The sequence below is a fragment of the Mercenaria mercenaria genome, chromosome 2 (genome assembly GCF_021730395.1).
Source record: "Mercenaria mercenaria strain notata chromosome 2, MADL_Memer_1, whole genome shotgun sequence".
NCBI classification, from domain to species: Eukaryota; Metazoa; Mollusca; class Bivalvia; order Venerida; family Veneridae; genus Mercenaria; species Mercenaria mercenaria.
The window spans coordinates 15,031,948-15,055,404 of record NC_069362.1 but is presented as its reverse complement, the minus strand read 5'-3'; the positions used below and the strand labels follow the sequence as shown (position 1 = coordinate 15,055,404).

Sequence of the window (23,457 nt, the reverse complement as noted above, 5' to 3'; positions counted from 1 at the left end):
AACAACGCTAGCTACTACATTTACATGAGACACAACACTGTTTTAAAATTGTGTGTAATACAAACATTTTATGCCCAAATTACTATGTTCAGTAATAAACAAGACTTGAAAAAGGAGGTCACTAAGTATAAATTGAACTGCATAAACTGCAACAATCAAAACGATAGTTAACACAACACAAAACGTTATTGCCGGCCATGAATATATGGACGAATGTGACATAGTCATTACTATCCTTGTATACTACCACTTGAGGATTCTTCATGGTTCTCAGCAGTTTTCTTATGGTGGAAAGGATTATGAATGTGAAGGCCATGGTAATGTTTGATATGATCCTTGTGCCTCGCTACCATAACAGGCACATCTGAGTGGTGTATTACATAGTCGGTCACACTGCCAGTTATTGTACGACGGACTGAACCTTTGCCGCGGCAACCCACAACGATATAGTCGGCGTGCTTATCAGCTGCAAGGGAGACGATGGCTGGTCCTGGAATCCCATGGATACGTTCTATGGTGCCGCTTATCTGAAATTAAAACGGAATTATTACACTAAACAAAACTATATTTTAGGGTCATTTTACAGCGAAAAACTGAATCTCTTTCACTCCAAGAAACTAAGTATAAATATGTACATCTGTCCTGGCGAAATAAGAAGGGAAGTAAATGGAATCAAATAATGCTCTTCATAGTAGAATTCCGGCCAAAAACTGGATTTTCGATGGTGTCCGGCTTCCACAAAAAACCTTCCTTAGCAACGAAAGTAAAAAATTCGCGCATTCGCTCTTAACGACATGACCGTAAAATGTAAATTACGTTAAATTTGTTTAATGTTTCAAACAATTTAGTCAACATAAGTCTGCATTATAATAAATCCCATTACACAATTATGTAGTAGATCCACAACTGCATTGCTTTGACTATCGTGCATTATCACTAATGATAACGGATTAATACTGAACAGACAATCAACTATTATTCCGCCATATTGAGCTTTCATTTTGACCACATGATTTAGGTTGAGGAAAAATGGGACACTGATATAATCCATCAATTTAAAACTTATCACGGATATTTCATAACATGATCTGACAGAACATATAACCTGTCGCAAGTCGAACTTAAAACAGAAAAGTCTAGTCAAAGGTAGTATAAGTAGACCATTCATTTCCGTACAAGGATATTAAAAAGTCAGAAACTTAAAATTTTCGAAGGGGTAACAGATTAATCCCATTTGGTGTACACCCCTCCCCCCACTCAAACACGCCTGCTAAATTTGACAAAGGCGGATACAATCCCACCCCATTTGATTTCTTTATTCAATTATATCCGAATGGCAATAAATTCATTCCATAAATAAACTAATAATTATCATCTTAAAATTGTTATTTTTTTTTTTCATTTCTGTTGACTTAATTTGAATTTTAAAGTTTTTATTTAACAATATCGGCTATTGATATTTTGCGGAACGGAACAAGGTTTGAGGCACCCAATGGGGTACGTTTATTCAATTTTACAAAATACGGTTTCAAAATTACATCAGATATGGTCAGAGACCACCAATTCAAAAAAGTACAGGGAACTTATTGGGAATGAGGTAAGTGTATACCTGGGAATAAGGTAACGTCTGTGCGTTCTGATTGGTCAGTCATGTAAACAAACCCAGGAAGTGATTATTTTTTCAAAATTGATATTTTTTCGCTGCATTTACAGTATTTTATTATACATTTTGACAAAATTTGCTACATTTTATGTGTATTGAAAAAAAGTTTTATCAAACGAATTTCTCCCGCCATGTCAATGATATAAACAGGGGGTCATCTCATTCACACGAAAATTACTTAAATAAAGTATCACTATTCATATGTTTTTCGTCCGATATTTTGGTAGAACTAGGATAGTTCTTAAAAAACTTGTAATTAGATACACATGTTTCGATGTATGGAAGGTCGTACACGCCATAATGTTACAATGTAAGTCTATGGGAAAACAATTGGTGGTCTCTAGCCTATAATAGAGCTAAAACATGACTTTCGCCAGAAACCATCACAGGTAATGTAAATGGCCACAAATCTGTTGTAAATGATGTAGAAAGACGTTTTCGTGCAAAAATAAACGTGAAATTTGATTTTTGTTAAATTTTGGCCTCTTTTTTTAACAGGTGTGCCCATTTTTATCTGAGCTTTTGGGCGACAAAGGATCATTTTTATCTCTGTGATGTTAGAGAATGATCAAAATTATTAGACCTTATTTCTATTTTTTACGGAATGAATCGTATTTCAGCCTCCAAGTGAAATCAAATGCAGATAAGTGAAATTTTCACGAAAAATTGCAATCTGACGACGACAGGGACCGAGTCTGGGCATATAAATCGACAGGGGGTGACCTCAGTGAACTGTCCATATCTTTCTTAAAACTGAACATTTCTTGATAAAACTTTGTAAGACATCTGGTATTGGATCATGTTTCACAATATCACTGTAAAATTGGAAAATGTGACACGAAACATTCATCTATAGGTCAGAGACCACCAATTCAAGAAAGTACAGGGAACTTACTGGGAATGAGGTAAGTGTATACCTGGAAATAAGGTAACGTCTGTGCGTTCTGATTGGTCAGTCATGTAAACAAACCCAGGAAGTGATTTTTTTCAAAATCGATATTTTTTTCACTGCATTTACAGTATTTTATTATACATTTTGACAAAATTTGCTACATTTTATGTGTACTGAAAAAAAGTTTTATCAAACGAACTTCTCCCGCCATGTCAATGATGTAAACAGGGGGTCGTCTCATTCACACGAAAATTACTTAAATAAAGTATCACTATTCATATGTTTTTCGTCCGATATTTTGGTAGAACTAGGATAGTTCTTGAAAAACTTGTAATTAGATATACGTTTCGATGTATGGAAGGCCGTACACGCCATAATGTTACAATGTAAGTCTATGGGAAAACAATTGGTGGTCTCTAACCATATGAATAAAAGCTATTAAACTAATGTCCATAATTGCATTAATTCACCTCTGATTCATGTGGGGAAGTTGGCAGTTACTTGCGGAGAACAGGTTTGTACTGATACAGAATCCAGGAATACTGGTTAGGTTAACTGTCCGCCGTTACATGACTGAAATACTGTTGAAAAACGGTGTTAAACCCCAAACAAACAAACCAAACAAACAAACACTTCTGCTTGAATAACGTAAATTAGAGGAGCGACCGGGCAGCCTTGTTTGATTGAACACGATATTTCGAAATAGTCTGACATAAATCCATTTGTTTTAATCGCTGTTTTTTAACCTTTTAGCGACATGTATATCCACTTCCTAAAGTTTGTTCCAAAGTTGAATTTGTCTAAGCATTTGTCAACCCATTCCCAGTCCACGCAACCAAATGCTTTTGACTGATCGAGGAAAATGATTACCCCTTCTTCATTTATCTCATCAATGTAGTTTATTACATCCTGAATGTAGCGATTTGCTTCACATAAATCTTTTTATTTTGATCGAATGAATAAGTGATGGTAGAATTGGCTTTAATCGCTCAGCTAGGCAGTTCGATAAAAGTTGGTAATCTACATTTAGTAACGTGATAGGTCGCCAATATTTCCAATTTTCCCTTCTCCCGTTTTTATATATGCCTTGATACGAATAATTTCCTAACATTTCGGCCACAACTTCTGAAAAATCTGATTTAATAATATACCAAAATTTTAAACTGCATACATTCACTCCATCAAATTATTTTAGCAGTCTTATTTGAAAAGGAGTTACGATCCGTTAAATACCATTACCAATATGGGAACTGGTACATAGTGGAGTGGAACGGAACCACCTAAAAAAAGATATCACATTATTCCGCAACCTCAGTACCATGGCCGGCTAAACTAGCAGATTCAGATGGGGGTTCAACCGGCGCCCCCATAAAATGTGTCAAGTATACGTTTATTAATTTTTTTCTGTGCAATTATGTATTGAGCCGTGCCATGGGAAAACCAACATAGTGGGTATGCGACCAGCAAGGATCCAGACCAGCCTGCGCATCCGCGCAGTCTGGTAAGGATCCATGCTGTTCGCTTTCAAAGCCTATTACAATTAGAGAAACCGTTAGCGAACAGCATGGATCCTGACCAGACTGCGCGGATGCGCAGGCTGGTCTGGATCCTTGCTGGTCGCATACCCACTATGTTGGTTTTCTCATGGTGCGGCTCTATTATTGATTTGCGAGCTAAGCAAGCAGATTTTTTTTCATGCCTTTAGCCTTTAATTTTCAGTTTCAAGGAAGATTTTTAAATACTTTCTTTTGACTTGCCATGGCTTTGCAACCTTAGTTCTTCATTGAATGTTTTTTTTATAACTTTGAAGAGGAGCACCCGATGAACAATTCCCTGATATTGGCTTTGTGGTCCCTTGATGGACTTGTGGAAAGACGGAAGACGGCAGACGTGCAATGGAGGGTGATTGGTGTCAATAGCTCAACCGAGCACCTTGCTCATGTGAGCTAAAATTACCTTAAAACGGAACACTAGTTGTAATTCCCACGAATTTTTTTTTCAAGCGTATCTACTTTGTAACTGTTTAAATACAATGTCTCAAATTCACATTACGCAAAATCTACGTCAAATCACAGACATAAAGTATTTGTGTAAATTAGTCATTCAGGCTATACATTGTAGATGCTGTTTTCTAAGAATATACACAATTATAATGTTCTTGAAACGGAAAAAGCGATGGGAAGTTATTCTTGTTGAAAATACTTAAACAAACATAAACGTGAGTGCCTAATACATTCACAACACTTGCTACTGTCTATACTTGTTTAGAAGCCGTGCAGAAATCGTTAGTTGTTTTTAAAAACGAAATAAACAATGTATAAAATGCAGTAGAAGTATTTCTGATACATAAAAATAGAATCAATTTTCAACTCTGCCTGAATAAAAAAGTACCGCGCCAAGCATAAAAGAAGCGACTAAGTATTAACCGGGCTTCCAAACGCGCTGGATCATTCCTAATGCATAAACTATGTATTCAACCCAAGTGTGATTGCTTTGATGATTTTGTGAAATGTGCTCATTACTGGAATATTTTGATCGCATAAGAGCACCGAAGTCAACTTGTACACCATTAAAGTACATGACAGTTAATCTTAAATTTTATACACATGTTTATCATAGGGCCAATTGGAATCAGTTTCATTTTTATGACTGATTTGTTTAAGTAGTCCTTTACTTTGAAACAAATATTCTTCTACCATATATAATTTTATAAAACCATATTTCATCAAGACATCATTCTATAGGAAAATTCAGAAAAAAAATGAAGGGTCGTGTGCTTGAATTTTTGTTTGACCGATTTGAAAATATCGTTCCCCCGGTTAATTTTTAAAATGGACTTTTATAATAAAACGCACTTTTGATGATATTTTTGCAAATGCTGCTTATTTTATGCTATTATTTTGAGTTATTTTACATCAGAACCTACCGGTTGTCAAAAATATTAATAAACAAGAGCTCGTAGAACACGAAATGCCCCCTTGATGCATTCAGTAACTGCTCAAGAAACAGAAATTATTTCGTCACTGTGCACTGGACGTTTTGATCTACTGACCACAAATCAATAATTATGGGTCATTTACCAGTCATAAGTGACCTCCGTATCAAATGTAATCTTAGAACAAAACATTCTCTGGCTATTTGGCAAAGCAGTTCTACTGTTCTGGGTCAATGTGACCTTGACCCTTGATCTTCTGATCAACCTCACTATTAAGTTTCATGATTCTAGGCCTAATCGTTCTCAAGTTATTGTCCAGAAACGGTTTAATTGTTCGGGTCACTGTGACCTTGAACTTTGATCTACTGATTTTAAAATCAACAGGAATCACCTGCTGGTAATGATCAACCTCCCTATTAAGTTTCATGATCCTATCCCCAAGTGTTCTTAAGTTTTCGTCCGGAAACGATTTAAATGATCCGGGTCACTGTGACCTTGAGCTTTGACCTACTGATCTCAAAAGCAATAGTAGTCATTTGCTGGTCATTACCAACCTCCCTATCAACTTTCACGATCCTAGGCCTAAAGGTTCTTGAGTTATCATCCGGAAACCGATTGGTCTACTTACTTACCGACAGACATCTGCAAAACAATATACCCCTCCGTCTTCGAAGGAGATGGGGCGGGGGGGGGGGGCATAAAAAGACAGTACCACATCTGTTTAACATTTAATACGATATAATAGATTCTACGGCAACAGTTATGCTACTCCTATAACGACTACCAGGCATTATTCTAGATTTTCCGGATAACTGACGTCACGCCATCACTTCATGCAATTGCCTTAATTAAGGAGTACCTTGAGTAGATGCATCCTCTGTGTAAGTCTGTCCACAAGTTCGTTTGTCTTCTGTTCCTCCTCATTGATTTCCTGTGATATCATACTCATCATTGTGTCCCCAGACATCATTCCGACAGCTGCAGACATAAGAAATCTACATTTTATTTCGACAAGTACATCTGTAATCAGCCCAGAAGAAATAAGTTACAACTGCGTAAAATGATATGTGAATTCTCACACATTTTGAGTCTGCCCTGGTTTAGACAAGGACTACATCATTTTTTCCAAAGTAAATCATAAAGGAAATTCAATGAATAAAGCCGTTAGTTTTCTGTTTTGGAAATAAATTGAAGATTCACTTTAGATTGTAATACTTTTCCTGCTGATTTCTTTAAACGGTTTCTGTTTTCAGAGGAGATTTAAATGACTTTTTATTAACTTTTCAATTAACAAGACAAATAGTATTAAAACTTTTTTGATTGAAAAAAATGGTGTCAGTGTTTATACAGGAGCTGTCTGTAGACTGAAAGCTCATGTTTGAAGAAAAATTGGACAATATTCTAAACCAGACATTACATAATGGAGTTAGAATGCAAATGACATATCCATTTTCATAATTTGCATGATATGTCTTCCTTACGCAATAAGGGATACGCAATATAGGGATAGTTATTGAAATATTTGGCACATGATTTACAAAAAAAAATTGTATCAATGTTTCAGCTCAGCTGCTTATTTGATGTTTTACGCTAAAGAAATTTTAGGTTACTCACATGATTTATCATCTTTGCGTGCAGTTTACGCCCTCACTTCAGAATGTACGCAAAACATAAAAAAACGTACTTTCAATTTCTGAACAGATGATTTCCACTTCATGGAACGCTTGACTGCTACTAGAACTATTTTAACGCAATTACATTCATAAAAAAGCGCCACATACAAATTGTAAATCAGCCTCTGATACATTCCTAGGCGTAGAGATATCTGGAACAATTTATTAAAGCAACTGGCTATCGTCTTAGTACCAGATTTTAGTAACAATTATGGATAAAAATCGAAAAGTAATGACTGGGATTTTTTTTTTGAAGAACGGCCTATTTCAGCAAAAGCTATCGTTGAGCATATCATGCAGAATCTAACTGGTAATGTTTTAAGTAATGAGATTCATTTGGTTTGTAAAACAACAACTGAAGGAATGGGTGTCGTTTCCTTGATTTAAAATTTCTGCGGTCAGTAGCGATGAACAGTTTTTTCTTAGATGTGCCATTTCAAAGCAAACACAATTAAAATGTTTGCGCCAAAAAGATTGTACTAATATTCCAAATAGTGGCATTTACCAACACGTAGCTCAAGGGAAGCGTCCATTACTTACTTAATGTCACATTAGTTTTACCACAATAAAAAAAAAAGATACCTGGGAATGTAATATTTCTGTATTCCGTAGAATGCGCAATAATCACCTGGTTCCCTGGTTTGTGCACAGATTTTACGTAAACTAAAATAAAATGAGAAATTGTAAAATCACACATTTTTTTAATAGTATAAAAATATTATACAAACACAACCTTGGCTAAAAAATAGGATACAATAACGTTCACATGTGAATTTTCACTCGCCGCTACGCCCTTAGTTAAAATATCACATCAAGTATTTCAGTATATTTCTATTGTACATGGAACAAACAGATTTCCTCTTAAGCAGAAAATAATTATGTAAGTGTGACTGACGATCTGATGTAAATTAGAGGTTGTCACATTTCATTTAAAAGGAATTAGAGATGCTTAAAACTGTCTGCGTCTTTTCTTGTTGGAGAAACATATCATGTTAGACGGTTTAGTAATATGATGGCGTTCTTGATTCGGTTAATCTAGGTTTCAATTTGCTCTTAAAGAGAATAACTAAATCAGATATATGATGTAATAACTCGCAGAAACGAAAGCTTTACCAGAAGCCATAAAACATAAAAACCCATAAAACGAGGTTGAAACAAAAAGTGCATTGGAATTTGTTGCAGCTCAAAACGTTAAAATCAGTGATGAAATTAACCCGCCACTTCAGATTAATACTCAGGTGTCGGTACATTTGAGACTGTCGAAACTACGCCGCTTTTATCCCTTTTTATGCGACTTTAAAAATATGCAGTATTTGTATTAACGACGTGGTTTGCCTACAGATTGCAAAATTTGATAAATTCTTAATTATGATTCAATGTGACTTTTATGGGAATGATTTAAACTACAATATTGCTTAAAATCCGACTCTTAAGACATATTCTAATATTCTTGTGTCTAAATACTCATTGTTGCAACCAATAAAGATAATTTTATTATAGATATTTTAAGATAAAGGGCATATTAGAATTAAAATAATAATCAGCAAAATCGTGTTTTACTCAAATACACTCAAAATCAGTTATAAATACATCGTCAGAATAATTCATTCGGGCTACGCTCTCGTGAAATGGTTCCGCGAACGTATATTATTTCGTGAATTTATAAAATTAAAACACGATATTTATACATAATTTATAAGATTAAGATAAGAGACCAGGCGGACACATTGACATGACGAAGTAGGATGAGATACAAAAGTATGCTGTCCCTTTATTGAATCGAGTCAAGACTGACAACATTTCCTTCTGTTGATGACCGCTTTTTGACAAACCGTACAATTCTAAGGGCTTTCTGTCGGCAACTTATAAAATGAGATTTAAACAGCAGACTTAATAACAGTCGTTTCTGGAAGATGAAATTTAGTTTAAAGAAACTGAATTAATTGAAAAAGAAGCTAATTTAACTGTCCAGCATTTTTCCAAACGAAGGATTGTTTGGAAGATAGTAAATCGAAAGTTGAGCTTCAGCGATTTTTTTTGTCACTAAAGCCTAACTTTTTGGAAAAATCATTTTTCACAGCTGCGTATGTCAAATCCCTATTTTTGTCATTTACATGTGAAGTACACGTCTTACAGTTGATACAATAACAGGCAGATGATTAATTTGTATAAATTAAAAGTCACTTTATTAAGTTAACTGATATGCATCGGGCGAATATATTATGTAAAGCTACCGCGTTAAAAGTAACTTATAGCGTGGTAGACTATGGAACTTCAAAATGGCTGCCTCGAAAAATAAACATGACAAAATATTATTTGTTTTATATGTAAGATCAAAATATATTTTATTTGTGAATACCAGACCCTTTCTCAGTCAGTCGTTAAATATTGCATCTCATTCATCGCTGATATTTTAAAACAAAAAGGATCATTATAGCCAAAACTACATTTGCTATAGTGCAAAACAATTTCATTTACTGTCCACGCGAATGTGATCGTGATAAGCCTAATGGACCCGTAATGACAATCGGCTATTTCCGTGAATTTACGTATCCTCCGTAAGTGATTTCGGCATCCTTCGGTCATTTTTAAAAACAACCACAGAATGCCGAAACCGCATTTGGAGAATGCGGTAACAGATGGAAACTGCCGATTGTCTTTTCTTTCTCTGCTTGGTATGTAGGAAATACACGTGTTACCAACAAATGCCACTTATCTGACACTTCGAATTGAAGAAGCGAACAAATATTTGCATAACTGATACAATTTGTGAAGAAACAAAGTAAATGTGATTCAGTCAGTTTATTTCGTTTGGCAATGACTTAGAAATTCTCAGGTTAACAGCTTCAGAAAAAAGCAGTTCACAGGTATCTGATGATTCATGATAAAATGAGATACTGATCATGTTTAATCAAGGAAAACGTCAGTTTAAAATCTCTTCAGGGAAAAGTAGATAGCAGTGTTTGAAACGCAGTACACAAGAAAAATTACTGAGTGTTTGTTTATACAAAAAGATTAATTTGCCTCTTTGTTTCCCATGTAAAACGCTTCATGTCTAAATTCGTTTACTCGAATACAATTTCAATTAAAAAAATACCAGCAGTTCTTCAAGGAACCTTTTGTGGTATCTGTGGATAATAAAAAAGACATATCCTTTTTATTTCACAAAAAAGGGGATGGAAAAGCAACATTCTAACTTCATACAGAATCATAAAATGACAAGCTTATATGCAAATAGACAATATAACAAAATCAGATGCAGCGAAAAAATGGCTCATTTTTTACCTGCATACAATGGAATGAAAAATGGAATATCATGTATATTACGACAGCGCATTAGTGTCAGGAGTATGTTATTTATTCACTTATTCGAATGTTTTCGAGATAAGTAACCCCAAATTTCGAGTTATTAATTCGAACTTTCGAGTTAAATGTGCCAAAATAGAGTTACCTACTACAAAATTAATGTATTTTCTGGCTAGGATTCTGTACTTTCGGTAGCCCGTGGGCAGTCCTAGTGAGGTCATTTAAGATGACCGGCAGCGTTCGAAGATAAAATATCAGTAATTTAAACACGTTAAGGTCTCCAGCTTGAGCCCATATGGCAAGTAAATGAACGGTCTAAATGCACTGTAGTTAAATCCGATCAAGATTTATTACCTTGGAAGCTTTTGATTTTGAGAACAGGTCATAGTGTTCGAACGTAATATACCTAGTTCGAGCCCCTACAACCGGAATATAAGTATATGAAATGTAAGTACATACCCTGGATACAGTTTGAAATTAGAATAGCTCTAGAGGCTATGGTCGATTATACATTGTTATTATTAAATCTATATGTGTAGTCCTTTCCATTGGTCTAGACGTAGTCACATGATCAATGATAAAATGTCGTATTGACTTGAAGGCGGAGCCAAAAGCACATACTAACCTCCAGTTGTGACGTCATCACGGTATGACGTCAAAACAACGCGACGTCGTACACAATTTACCACGAAAAATTACCAAAGGCTGCAGATACTTATATTTAATGTTTATACTTATGAGTAGGCTGGATTTAGTAATAAAACAATGGTTGCCTTTTAAGTTCGGTCGATATGTGGATTTATCGAAAAGGCAATAATTGTATATTTAGCAGTGTATGTTCAAACCCCTATATGCTTGGTACAGTATATTGATGTGTAAGTAGATGTACCCTCTTTATATTTTTACAGTAAAAGCCCATAGACATTTTGGCCTCTGACAGACGTACAGACGTGCAAATATTGCGGATAATAAGGCAAGATGCTAAGTCGAAAATACGCGTCAGTATCTCGAAATTTTGAGTGGCTAAATAAAACCATCAGTCACTAATGCACTTCCATAAATAAAGACGTATACATAAAAATCAAATTACCTTTACTAAATAATGTCCATGCTACGGCCTAAATTACAAACATTGCTTGGCCTTATCAAATAATAGGGGTTAATGCTCTTACAGCTTTTAAAGTAATATAATTAAACTTTCTTGAATGTGTTGTTTAATTACGGATTTCTGTGCATTCAAGTTTTAAAACATACATATTTAGAAAGACGGTTGAAAACGATACTTGTATGGTGATCTTTACAATAAACAAGGAATATGCCAAGCTAGTGTGTAATTAAAATGTTACTAATTTTGGAAACTGAAATATAAACACCGATCACTTACATTGCAAAGCATAGTCCGAATAGTCACTCCCGTCCATCGCAATAACCACAGTGTCCCCGGCCTTTTTTGATTCCGAATCACTCTTCGACCCTTCCAATTCCATCTCTAAAACGATTGTTTATACCAGAATAATATATCTTTATACTCAATTTAACTGCAAAATAAATATTGAATTATAGCTCTCTAATGTATAAACTTCAAACACGCACTACCGCTTATCCATAGCAAGAGAATGTTTATCGTAATCGATGTTATAATGTATCGCAATGGATTAAAAATTTCGTCTGTGTCTCGATACTCTAGTGAGAGATTATAATAGGTCATTTTTCTTATTTAATGCTAGATAATTAATTTAACTAATTGATTTAAATATATGCAAAATGTTAGATCTATTTCGGGATATTCTTTATACATTTAATGATAATAACTGTTAATGATATAAGAAATCACAAAATAATTCTAATTTATAATATCTATAATTCTGTGACCATGCCACTTGACTTGGGGTTTACCCACACATCGACACAATTGAAGGCCATATGTCCATTTTCCAGATTCTGCTCGTTTAGGAAGATCAAAAGCGCCCCTCGGACATTAATACATCACAGACGGGCACATTGATCAACTTTACGTAAGCCTCCGGGATGGTTTCCACATTTGAAAGAATTTCACACTCCAAGCGAGGATGCGAACACACTGCGGTGAGGAGCAAGTGAATCAAAGTCAGTAACCTTAACCACTTGGAGGTCGTAAGGTCATTCTCTTGACTAAGGAACTTCAAGACGGAAGCCATGGTGCTAAAAGTCACTATGACCCCGACCTTTTGTCTCAAAATCAGTAAGGATCATCCACTGACTGCACTTTCAAGTTGTTAGGCTGAAATATCCACTAGCTTAGTTGTTTTCTGTATAGTACCTTTGTTGTTAATTTGATTTTAAAACGAGTTTGTGCTAGACTTTTGATACTTCTTTATAGAAACTTAGAACCATGTCGCTTTTGTGTAGTTATCCATATCTATATACATGTAAATCTTTCACATTTACTAGCTTGGTGATCACATAATAAAGGTTATTGATTCTTTGCGGACACTACAAGTATAAATTCATTAATGTTTAAAGAATGTGAAAAAGGAGGGTCGATACCTTATTCGTCAATTATGGCATTCCTTCCGATTTTGATGAAAACTTTGTCCAACTATAGCACTATGGTTTCTATTTATTTTTCCGTCGTCTTGGCAAAAGTACGTTATCAGTGATGAAGTCACGAACGAGGCAACTTAGGGAGCCAAAATGCCCCAAAACCGCCGTTATGAGTCTTCTAAAATGTCTAATTACGCTTTAAAATCAGCGAAACTTCACAGTTTGAAACTTTATTTAATCTAAGGACAAGCGTGCTTATCAGTGGTTATCGCACTACATTAAAACGGACTGACCAACCCGTGTTCCTTCTGATATAAAATTTTAACAAAAAATCGGCAAATATAGGCAAAAATGACATCTTAAAAATCTACAGGCCCACTGATTTTCACCACAATTGATCAATTTGCAAAGGAAATGTCAAATGAAAAACGGAACTTAACTGCTTCAGTTTTTCACAATATTGTGTTGAAGACAAACTATCCTTCCGATTTTTATACGTAAAACGCAACGTTATTGACGTTAGAGGCAATGTACGTAAAGCGTCACATGTATGCAATTTGATATCTGTACACGTGTTTGTTCTTCGTTCTACGAGAACACATAATAAGCAAATATAACTGAGGGTAAATTAATTGTAAACTTTGATCTCGAATCATGCGCATACGTACATGTAGTTGATAAAAGTTACAGTTTCTAGTAAGTGAATGTTATAAGTAACCGACCCTATCACTGATAACTAATATGAGCCGTGCCATGAGAAAACCAACATAGTGGCTTTGCGACCAGCATGGATCCAGACCAGCCTGCGCATCCGCGCAGTCTGGTCAGGATCCATGCTGTTCGCTAACAGTTTCTCCAATTCCTATAGGCTTTAAAAGCGAACAGCATGGAGCCTGACCAGACTGCGCGGATGCGCAGGCTGGTCTGGATCCATGCTGGTCGCAAACCCACTATGTTGGTTTTGTCATGGCACGGCTCAATATTATGTAGTCTTATATTGTTTTGCGCCAACTGACCACTGACATATGACATGACTTCATATCCGCCGACTGTTAATTTGAACATCCACTTCCGGAAGAGTTTCAATATGGCGAGACAAAAATATAAATACAAATTAACAAATTCCAAACGTACTAAACATCTAAAGAAATTGAGTGGACTGAATTTTTTGTCGCGAGGTCTTATAAATAATGATATACAACCGCGCCATTGCAAACAGATAAATGCAGAAAATGAGGCGGCAGACGACAAACAAAATGGCTTAATGAAAGACGCGTTATAGAGTTCTCGGTTTTATTGGAAGGCCTAAGGAAATGAGAAGGATGTCCACACCCACTTCAGATAGATAACATTATTAATGAAACTAAAATTTGACTAGGTTAACTGTTCCATATTGAGTGCGAGAATTGTAAATGTATAAACATAGGCCTAGTTTCTAGCGGGAAAAGACATGGTAGATGAAACCGGTGATTCAGGGAAGAGTCGAGTTCGAGCCAACGTGTTTGACGAGAATACGAAACTAGAAGCAGGTATGAATTGACTGCCGCGGAGTCTGATACTATCAGATATAAATTTAGTTTCTGGTATACATATGCATTATTTAGTATGCCCTTATCACACAAAAGTTTATATGCGTTTTTCTTGATGAATAACTCACGGCGGCACCAAAACCTTTATAACTTCAGAAGCAAATACGTGGTTGTAAATAGTTTATACATGTATCACAAAAGCCGGTAATAAAACGCGACCGGCAATATGGTGCAAATCATTGACCATTGAAAATACATGTAAAATACGCGTTTGTGGCAAATTCTCTGAAAACATTACATTGCTGTCCGAAAATAATTCTTTTGTTGTCGCTGTCAATTTATGAAATACACACACAAACATACCTGCATGGTCTATATCGGGAAATAAATTTATTAATTGTGAGATTTTATTTTAGACTGGGCTGCATACATGTAAATAATTATGTACATTAATTCAGAATTAACTGTTTTTAATTATTAAACAAGAGGGCCATGATGGCCCTATTTCGCTCACCAGAGTAACACACCATAACAAACATGTTTGATCTAGTGACCCAGTTTTTGAAACCACATGACCCAGTTTCAAACTCGTCTGAATGTTCAAGGAGATAAATATTCTGATCAAGTTTCATGAAGATTAGAGCAAAAATGTGGCCTAAACTGTTTTTTTTTCTTCGATTTTGCCTAGTAACCTAGTTTTTACCCAACCGGAGCTAATTTTTAACCTGTCCGAAATTTCATTGAGACAAATATTCTGACCAATTTTCGTTAAGATTGGACAAAAAAGGTGGTCCGAGTGTAAACAAGTATTTTCTTTCAATTGACCTAGAGACCTAGTTTTTGACCCCACATGACCCAGATTAAAACTCGTCCATGATTTCATGAAAACAAACATTCTGACAGAGTTTCGTGAAGACTGGAGCAAAAAAGTGGCCTCTAGAGTATAATCAAGCGTTTTCTTTGATTTTACCAAGTGTCCTAGTTTTTGACCCTACATGTCCAAAAGTCGAAACCATACAAGACTTCACGATACCAAACATTCCGACCAAGTTTTATGAAGATTGAATAAAAAAATGTGGCGTTAACATGATTTTCATTTTATTTGACCGGGTGACCTAGAACTTGGCCTAGAGATCATCAAGATAAACACTCTGACCAAGATTCACGAAGATAGGGTCATAAATGTGGCCCCTAGAGTGTTAAAAAGCTTTTCCTTTAATTTGAATGGTCGACCTAGTTTTTGACACCACATGACCCAGACTAGAAATCATGAAGACAAACATTCCGACCAATTCTCATCAGTTTCAAACTTAAAATGTGGTCTCTAGAATGTTAACAAGATTTTCCTTTGATCTGGCCTAGTGACCCAGATTCTAACTTGGCTTAAAGATCATCAAAACAAACATTCTGACCAAGTTTCATGACGACAGGGTCATAAATGTGGCCTCTAGAGTGTTAAGAAGCTTTTCCTTTAATTTGACTGGGTGACCTAGTTTTTAACCCCACATGACCCAGATTCAAATCTGACCTAGAGATAATCAAGGTAAACATCCTGACTAATTCTCATGAGTTTCAAACTTAAAATGAGGTCTCTAGAGTGTTAACAAGATTTTCTTTTGATCTGGCTTAGTGACCTAGTTTTTGGCCCGATATAACCCAGATTCAAACTTGGCCTAGAAATCATCAAGATAAACATTCTGACCAAGTTTCACGAAGATAGAGTCATAAATGTGGCCTCTAGAGTGTTAAAAAGTTTTTCCTTTGATTTGACCGGGTGACCTAGTTTTTAATCTAACATGATTCAGATTCAAACTTGGCCTAGAGGTCATCAAGATAAACATTCTGACCAAGTTTCACGAAGATAGGGTCATAAATATGGCCTCTAGATTGTTAACAAGCTTTTCCTTTAATTTGATCTGGTGACCTAGTTTCCGACCCAGGATGACCCAATATCAAACTCGTCCAAGATTTTATTGAGGGTAACATTCTGACCAAGTTTCATTAAAATTGGGCCAAAATTGTGACCTCTAGAGTGTTAACAGTCAAACTGTTGACGACGACGGACACAGGGCGATCACAAAAGCTCACCTTGAGCACTTCGTGCTCTGATGAGCTAAAAATAGTTATCTTGCAGGGCTGGTGTGCCTTCAGGCATACTAGGAGAGGTATTGGCAACCTTTTTAGTGCATATGTTTCACATTGCTGTTTATGTGAAAAAAGAGATCAAAATTATCTGATGTTGCACAGCGTCATTGAATGTTCATATAATGCTGATGACGCTAACCATATTTCCTTTCAAACATTTGTTTTAAATTCATGCATTCTAGGGCCGTAGTTTCTTGTGTCAACCTTATTCAACTATAAGAGGAAGCTAACGAAATAATGTTAATTTACCATAGATATTTTGGTAATTTGTATATATTTGACATCGTATCAGTGGAAGTATAAAATCTGGATGATTAGCGCAGCCAGAAGTCTTCCTGATATCGATATATTTACCTTCGCCCTATTCTTTTCCATTGAAAATTATGACTGGCGTTCATTTCGTATGAACAGCAAAAGGAAAGGCGCGAAAGTTACGTCATCGCTGCTAAGTGATAACTTGGCCGGCCACTGTTTTGATGACGTCCGCGTATAGTCAGGGAGAACGTTCCTTAGATGACGTCGCAGTTGTTCCGTCTGGTGAAAAGAATGGCCGGGAAGCTGATTTTAATGTTAAATGCCACAAAATATGTGCAATTTATATTATCTTGTTTACAAATGGAAAGGAAATATAATGTAAATATGAGAAATGAAACTTTTTTTTTCAGTGTTCATGCGTAATGAACGACAGAATAGGCTCGGCAAATTAAACATGAGCTTGCAATTCATGGATTTGCCGATCCTATTCTGTCGTTCATTTCGCATGAACACCGAAAAAAATCATTTCATTTCTTAAATCAGGCACACCAGCTCACAAGAAAACTAATATCGTCCTCACGCTGCTCATACACGTTTCAGTTCAATGCAAATTTGTTACTATATTTAGTAACATATGCAATAATATGTAATGTGTGTGTTACAGGGGATAATAACAGTATCCTGCAAATATCGGCACGTCACCTCAAAACAGGGACTTGTTTCTCCAGATATGCCACCCCTACCAGCGGTTACATAAACCATCACATCACGACGCTTACGGGATCGAAATACCACGGCAGAACCATGTATCAGGACGCGCAAGCAGTCGATGCCTGTGAGATTGGTGTAGCGCTGGACGATTTCATCGAATGGATAGACGATCTCAACACAAAAGAGCCCATTTTAGTTGCCCACAATTCATTATTTTATGGGCATATGCTAAATAATGCATTTCAGAGTCATTCTGCCACATGTAGCAGTCGTATTAAAAGATATGCCGACACATTGCCCTACTTCAAAACAAAATATCCAGGCTGCGTATACATTATCATCCCTGGCCCGGGAGTACCTCCCTGGAAAAGAATTTTCTTTTCATGATGTTGACGAAGCTGCTCATTTCTAGTCACATCAATGAAGAAGACCTAAAATGTCACTTAACATCCGTTGAGGAACTAACATACAAACGGCTGTTGAAAGCCTATAAGATGGAAAACACAGCAACGTACAAAACAAGAGAATATCAATTATTGTCAGCGAAAAGTTTGCTGAAAGCGGTCTCGGACCGGATCATTTGAAAATACTAGCAAGAAGATCTAGAGTCGATGGTGTAAAAACTTTGCTAAAATCTCGGTGTGGACAATGCATATTTAATGTTGAGGATATAATGTCCGAGTTATAATTGTATACATATTTATGCTACGACTTGCACCAAGAAAATCTTGGAATACAGTTGTAAACCTATTATAATTATTTTGGTTACTTTATTTTTATTCCAATTAAATCACAGTATTGTATCATACAATTACATGAACATATCTACTAGTTTGCACTGCAGATGCATGACACGAGTGTACACCGAGATATTTTCGGTATGTAAGTCAAAATTACAAAGCAAACAACGCCTATATGACTTATTATATTAGTCAAAACTTAGTATATCATGAAAACGTTCATTAGAAAGACTGATGCATAATAATTTCCCGAAGTTGTTGGTTCATGGACACCGTTGAAATGGACGCACGATATAATGCATAGAGGATATTTGTTTGTTTCAATGTAAGATCGAAATATATTTCACCGAATGAACACCATAATTAAATATTTCCATGAGTGGCGCAGCCACGAGTAAAGATATAAATGAAGGTGTTCACGAGTGAAATCTTACATTGAAACCAACAAATTTTCTTTTTATTTGTTATTTTTATGTCTTTTCAACGGTTTTAAACAAATCATATCCATTTTATCCGCACAGCGTCTCGGGCATCACACTATGACGTCACGATATCTATGGTGTATAACTGTCAAATAGTTCTATGACGTTTCCATACTTCTTTTAGATTCTATAATGATGGATTGATTGTATTTCTTTATGATCCTGTAAATATATGTGTACATCTTTGTATCTTTACTGAAGTATATTTTGCATGGAATTTTCTATTATTCATAATTACGTATTCTTTCGCATTCAAATGTAGTTCCGTACAGTGAAAAATAAAAATGATATTTTCACTGTTTGAAACAGTGAACATATCAATTTTATTTCACTGATAAATTTCAGTATTTTATTGAAAAGCACAAGCGACGTCGATAAAACGTTGCGTTTTACGTAAAAAATCGGAAACACAGTTTGTCTTCAACACAATATTGTGAAAAAACTGAAGAACTTAAGTTCCCTTTTTTATTTGACATTTTCTTTTCAAATTGATCGCCTGTGCTGAAAATAAGACTTTTAATGGTCCTGTAGTTTTTTTAAGGTGTCATTTTTGCCTATATTTGCCGATTTTTTGGTCAAAATTTTATATCCGAAGGAACACTGGTTGCTCAATAAAATGATAAATGTCCGTTGTAATGTAGTGCGATACCACTGATAAACACGCTAGTCCCTATATAAATCAAATAAAGTTTCATATTGTGAAGTTTCGCTGATTTTAAATCGTAATTAGACATTTTAGAAGACTCATAAAGGCGGTTTTTGAGCATTTTGGCGCCCTAAGTTGTCACGTTCGTGACGTTATGTATAGGTTACGCGTAGTGAAGGCAAAACTTAAAGCATTAGAAAGTCAATAAGTGTATCTATAACCGACTTATAATTAAAACGCCCCTTTTCATTAATCAGCGACATCTTCGTCTCAAGTAAACAACCCTTCTTTGAAATTACCTTAAATCAGTAGAAATAAACTTTTTTTAAAAATTTATACATTTGTACATAGTGACTTTTTACAACATCTTATTAAAAACCTGTTTCTGTTTTATTTTGCAAAGGTGATTTTTAAGAAAAACATTGTACACAAAATTATGTTGATGTCATTATAAATACATAGTAGACGACTCACTTATCGAGTAGTTGGTAGAACACAAAATTACATTCTTATTCATTGAAAATATAATATACAGGCTTAACTAATAAGAATCTATTTAAGCAACTATAACTTAACAAGAGGGCCAAGGGCCATCAAGAGGGCCAAGATGGCCCTAAGTCGCTCACCTGAGTAACATACAATAACAATGTAAACATGTTTTACCTAGTGATTTCATGGAGACAAATATTCTGACCAATTTTCATTAGGACTGGACCAAAAACATGACCTCTTGAGTGTAAACAAGCATATTCTTTTATTTGACCTGGTGACCTAGTTTTAGACCCTACATGACCCAGATAAAAATTCTTGCGATATTACATGCACACAAACATTCTGACCAAGCTTCATGCACATCAAATGTACAAGTGTTAACAAGCTTGAACAATAGTGTTAACAAGCTTTTCCTTTGATTTGATTGGGTGACCTAATTTTTGACCCATAAGACCGAGTTTCGAAATTAGCCTAGGAATCATCAAGATAAACATTCTGACCAAGTTTCATGAAGATAGGGTCATAAATGTGGCCTCAAGAGTGTTAACAAGCTTTTCTTTTGATTTGACCAGGTGACCTAGTTTTTGACCCCATATGACCCAATTTCAAACTTCGCCTAGAAATCATCAAGATAAACATTCTGACAAAGTTTCATGAAGATAGGGTCATAAATGTGGCCTCTAGGTTGTTAAGCTTTTCCTTTGATTTGACCTGATAACCTAGTTTTTGAGCCCATGACCAAGTTTCGATCCAGGCCTAGAAATCATCAAGATAATCATTCTATGCAAGTTTGTATCAAATCAAAGCATAAATGAAACCTCTATATGGCTGAAAGGGCCAAACTAGAAAATTTTGCCCCTTTCAGGGGCAGTAACTCCAGAAAACATGATGGAATCTAGCCGGGTTTCGAAAGGAACTGAGATCTTATTGTCCCTTGAGTTGTATGTAAGTGTGGTTTAAATCAAATATAAAATGTCACTTCTATCATGTTCACAAGGTAAAAATTAACAAATTTTGGCTCTTTCTTGGGTCAATTAGGGGCCGTAACTCCGGAACCTACGATTGGATCTGACAGATTCATCATGGAATCCAAGATTTATTGTTGTTGAAGATATTTTGCAAGTTATATTAAATCAAACCATAAATGAAATCTCTATAGGGCTGCAAAAGCCAAAACAGCTAATTTTGGCCCTTTTCGGGGCCATAACTCTGGAACCCATGATGGGATCTGGCCAGTGTTCGAAAGGAACAGAGATATTATGCCAATACAAGTTGTGTGCAAGTTTGACTAAAGTTGATTGCAAAATGTGGTCTCTATCGTGTTCACAAGCCAAAAATAGCAAATTTTAGTCCTTTAAGGGGCCATAACTCTGGAACCCATGATTGGATCTGGCCAGTTTTCGAAAGGAACTAAGATATTATGCCAATACAATTGTGTGCAAGTTTGATTAAAGTTGATTGCACAATGTGGTCTCTATCGTGTTCAGAAGCCAAAAATAGCAAACTTTGGCTCTTTAAGGGGCTATAACTCTGGAACTCATGATGGGATCTGGCCAGTTTTCGAAAGGAACCGAGAAATTATGCCTATACAAGTTGTGTGCAAGTTTGATTAGAGTTGATTGCAAAATGTGGTCTCGATTGTGTTCACAAGCCAAAAATAGTAAATATGGGCCCTTTAAGGGACCATAACTCTGGAACCCATGATTGGATCTGGCCAGTTTTCGAAAGGAACTGAGATATTATGCCAATACAAGTTGTGTGCAAGTTTGATTAAAGTTGATTGCAAAATGTGGTCTCTATCGTGTTCACAAGCCAAAAATAGCAAATTTTGGCCCTTTAAGGGGCCATAACTCTGGAACCCATGACGGGATCTGGCCAGTTTTCGAAAGGAACCGAGAAATTATGCCTATACAAGTTGTGTGCAAGTTTGATTAAAGTTGATTGCAAAATGTGGTCTCGATTGTGTTCACAAGCCAAAAATAGTAAATGTGGGCTCTTTAAGCGGCCATAACTCTGGAACCCATGATGGGATCTGGTCAGTTTTCGAAAGGAACCGAAATATTATGCCAACACATATTATGGTTTATTTTTAGAATTTTTTTGAAGATTTTCATATATAAAATCAAGTGACCCCTTGGGCGGGGTCAATTTTGACCCCGGGGTCATGATTTGAATAACTTTAGTAGAGGTCCACTAGGCAATGCTACAAGTCAAATATCTAAGCTCCAGGGCTTATGCTTTTTGAGAAGAAGATTTTTTAAAGATTTTCCTATGTACAATCAAGTAACCCCTGGGGCGGCGTCAGTTTTGATCCCGGGGTCATGATTTGAACAAACTTGGTAGAGGTCCAATAGGCAATGCTTCACACCATATATCTAAGCTCTAGAGCTTCTGGTTTTTGAGAAGATTTTTTAAGATTTTCATATGTAAAATCAAGTGACCCGTGGGGCGGGGTCAGTTTCGACCCTGGTGGTCATAATTTTAACAAATTTTGTAGAGGTCCACTAGGCAATGCTACATGTCAAATATCTCAGCTCTAGGCCTTCTGGTTTATTTTTAGATTTTTTTTGAAGATTTTCATATGTAAAATCAAGTGACCCCTGGGGCGGGGTTAATTTTGACCCGGGAGGTCATGATTTGAACAACTTTAGTAGAGGTCCACTAGGCAATTCTACATGTCAAATATCTAAGCTCTAGGGCTTCTGCTTTTTGAGAAGATTTTCCTATGTAAAATCAAGTGACCCCTGGGGCGGGGTCAATTTTGATCCCGGGGTCATGATTTGAACAAACTTGGTAGAGATCCACTAGGCAATGCTTCACACCAAATATCTAAGCTCTCGAGCTTCTGGTTTTTGAGAAGAAGATTTTTAAAGTTTTTCCTTTCGGTTGCCATGGCAACCAAAGTTCTCCATGGAATTCAATTCTTTGAACAATTTTGAAAGGGAGCCACCCAAGGATCATTCCTGTGAAGTTTGGTGTAATTCTGCCCAGTGGTTTTCAAGAAGAAGATTTTTTTTACAAATTGTTGACGCACGACGGACGACGCACATCAAGCGGTCACAACAGCTCACCTTGTCACTTCGTGACAGGTGAGCTAAAAAGTCCCATTGAATTTGAAAATCCCCCATTAGTTTCAGGGCCAAGTGGGGATTTTTCACATTGCAAAAATTTCTTTCCCAACCAGTTCAACAGTATCATTTCTTATCTATCATTGATATGAATGTCAACATTGCTTGTTAATGTTGGAGATTTGTCTTGTAAGATTGTTGATTTTGAAGTTCGTTCCAAAAAGTGTGATGCAGACGCAAGATATGGTACATACATACCAAGCAATCAATGCAGGAAGAATTTTACAGGCACATAAAAGTCAATAGAACAACAAATAGTCATAACATCTATGCAGAAATGCAAGGACGAACAATTTGATATATAATAGTTGGTGACAGTGATACCACAACCATGGCA

The 23,457-nt window shown here is 35.9% G+C and overlaps 1 protein-coding gene across 1 annotated transcript in view; it reads right to left on the bottom strand.

The window, feature by feature from the left end:
• Positions 1–37: 37 nt before the first annotated feature.
• LOC123563258 (universal stress protein Slr1101-like) overlaps positions 38–23,457 on the bottom strand; it is a 37,376-nt gene continuing 13,956 nt past the window's right edge. Inside the window, exons 2-5 of the mRNA XM_045355955.2 lie at positions 11,854–11,958; positions 7,746–7,826; positions 6,350–6,468; positions 38–527 (exon numbers count right to left, since the gene is read on the bottom strand). Coding sequence (XP_045211890.1) covers positions 231–527; positions 6,350–6,468; positions 7,746–7,826; positions 11,854–11,956 — 600 coding nt within the window. The 5' untranslated portion in view covers positions 11,957–11,958 and the 3' untranslated portion in view covers positions 38–230. The remainder of the gene's footprint in view (positions 528–6,349; positions 6,469–7,745; positions 7,827–11,853; positions 11,959–23,457) is intronic.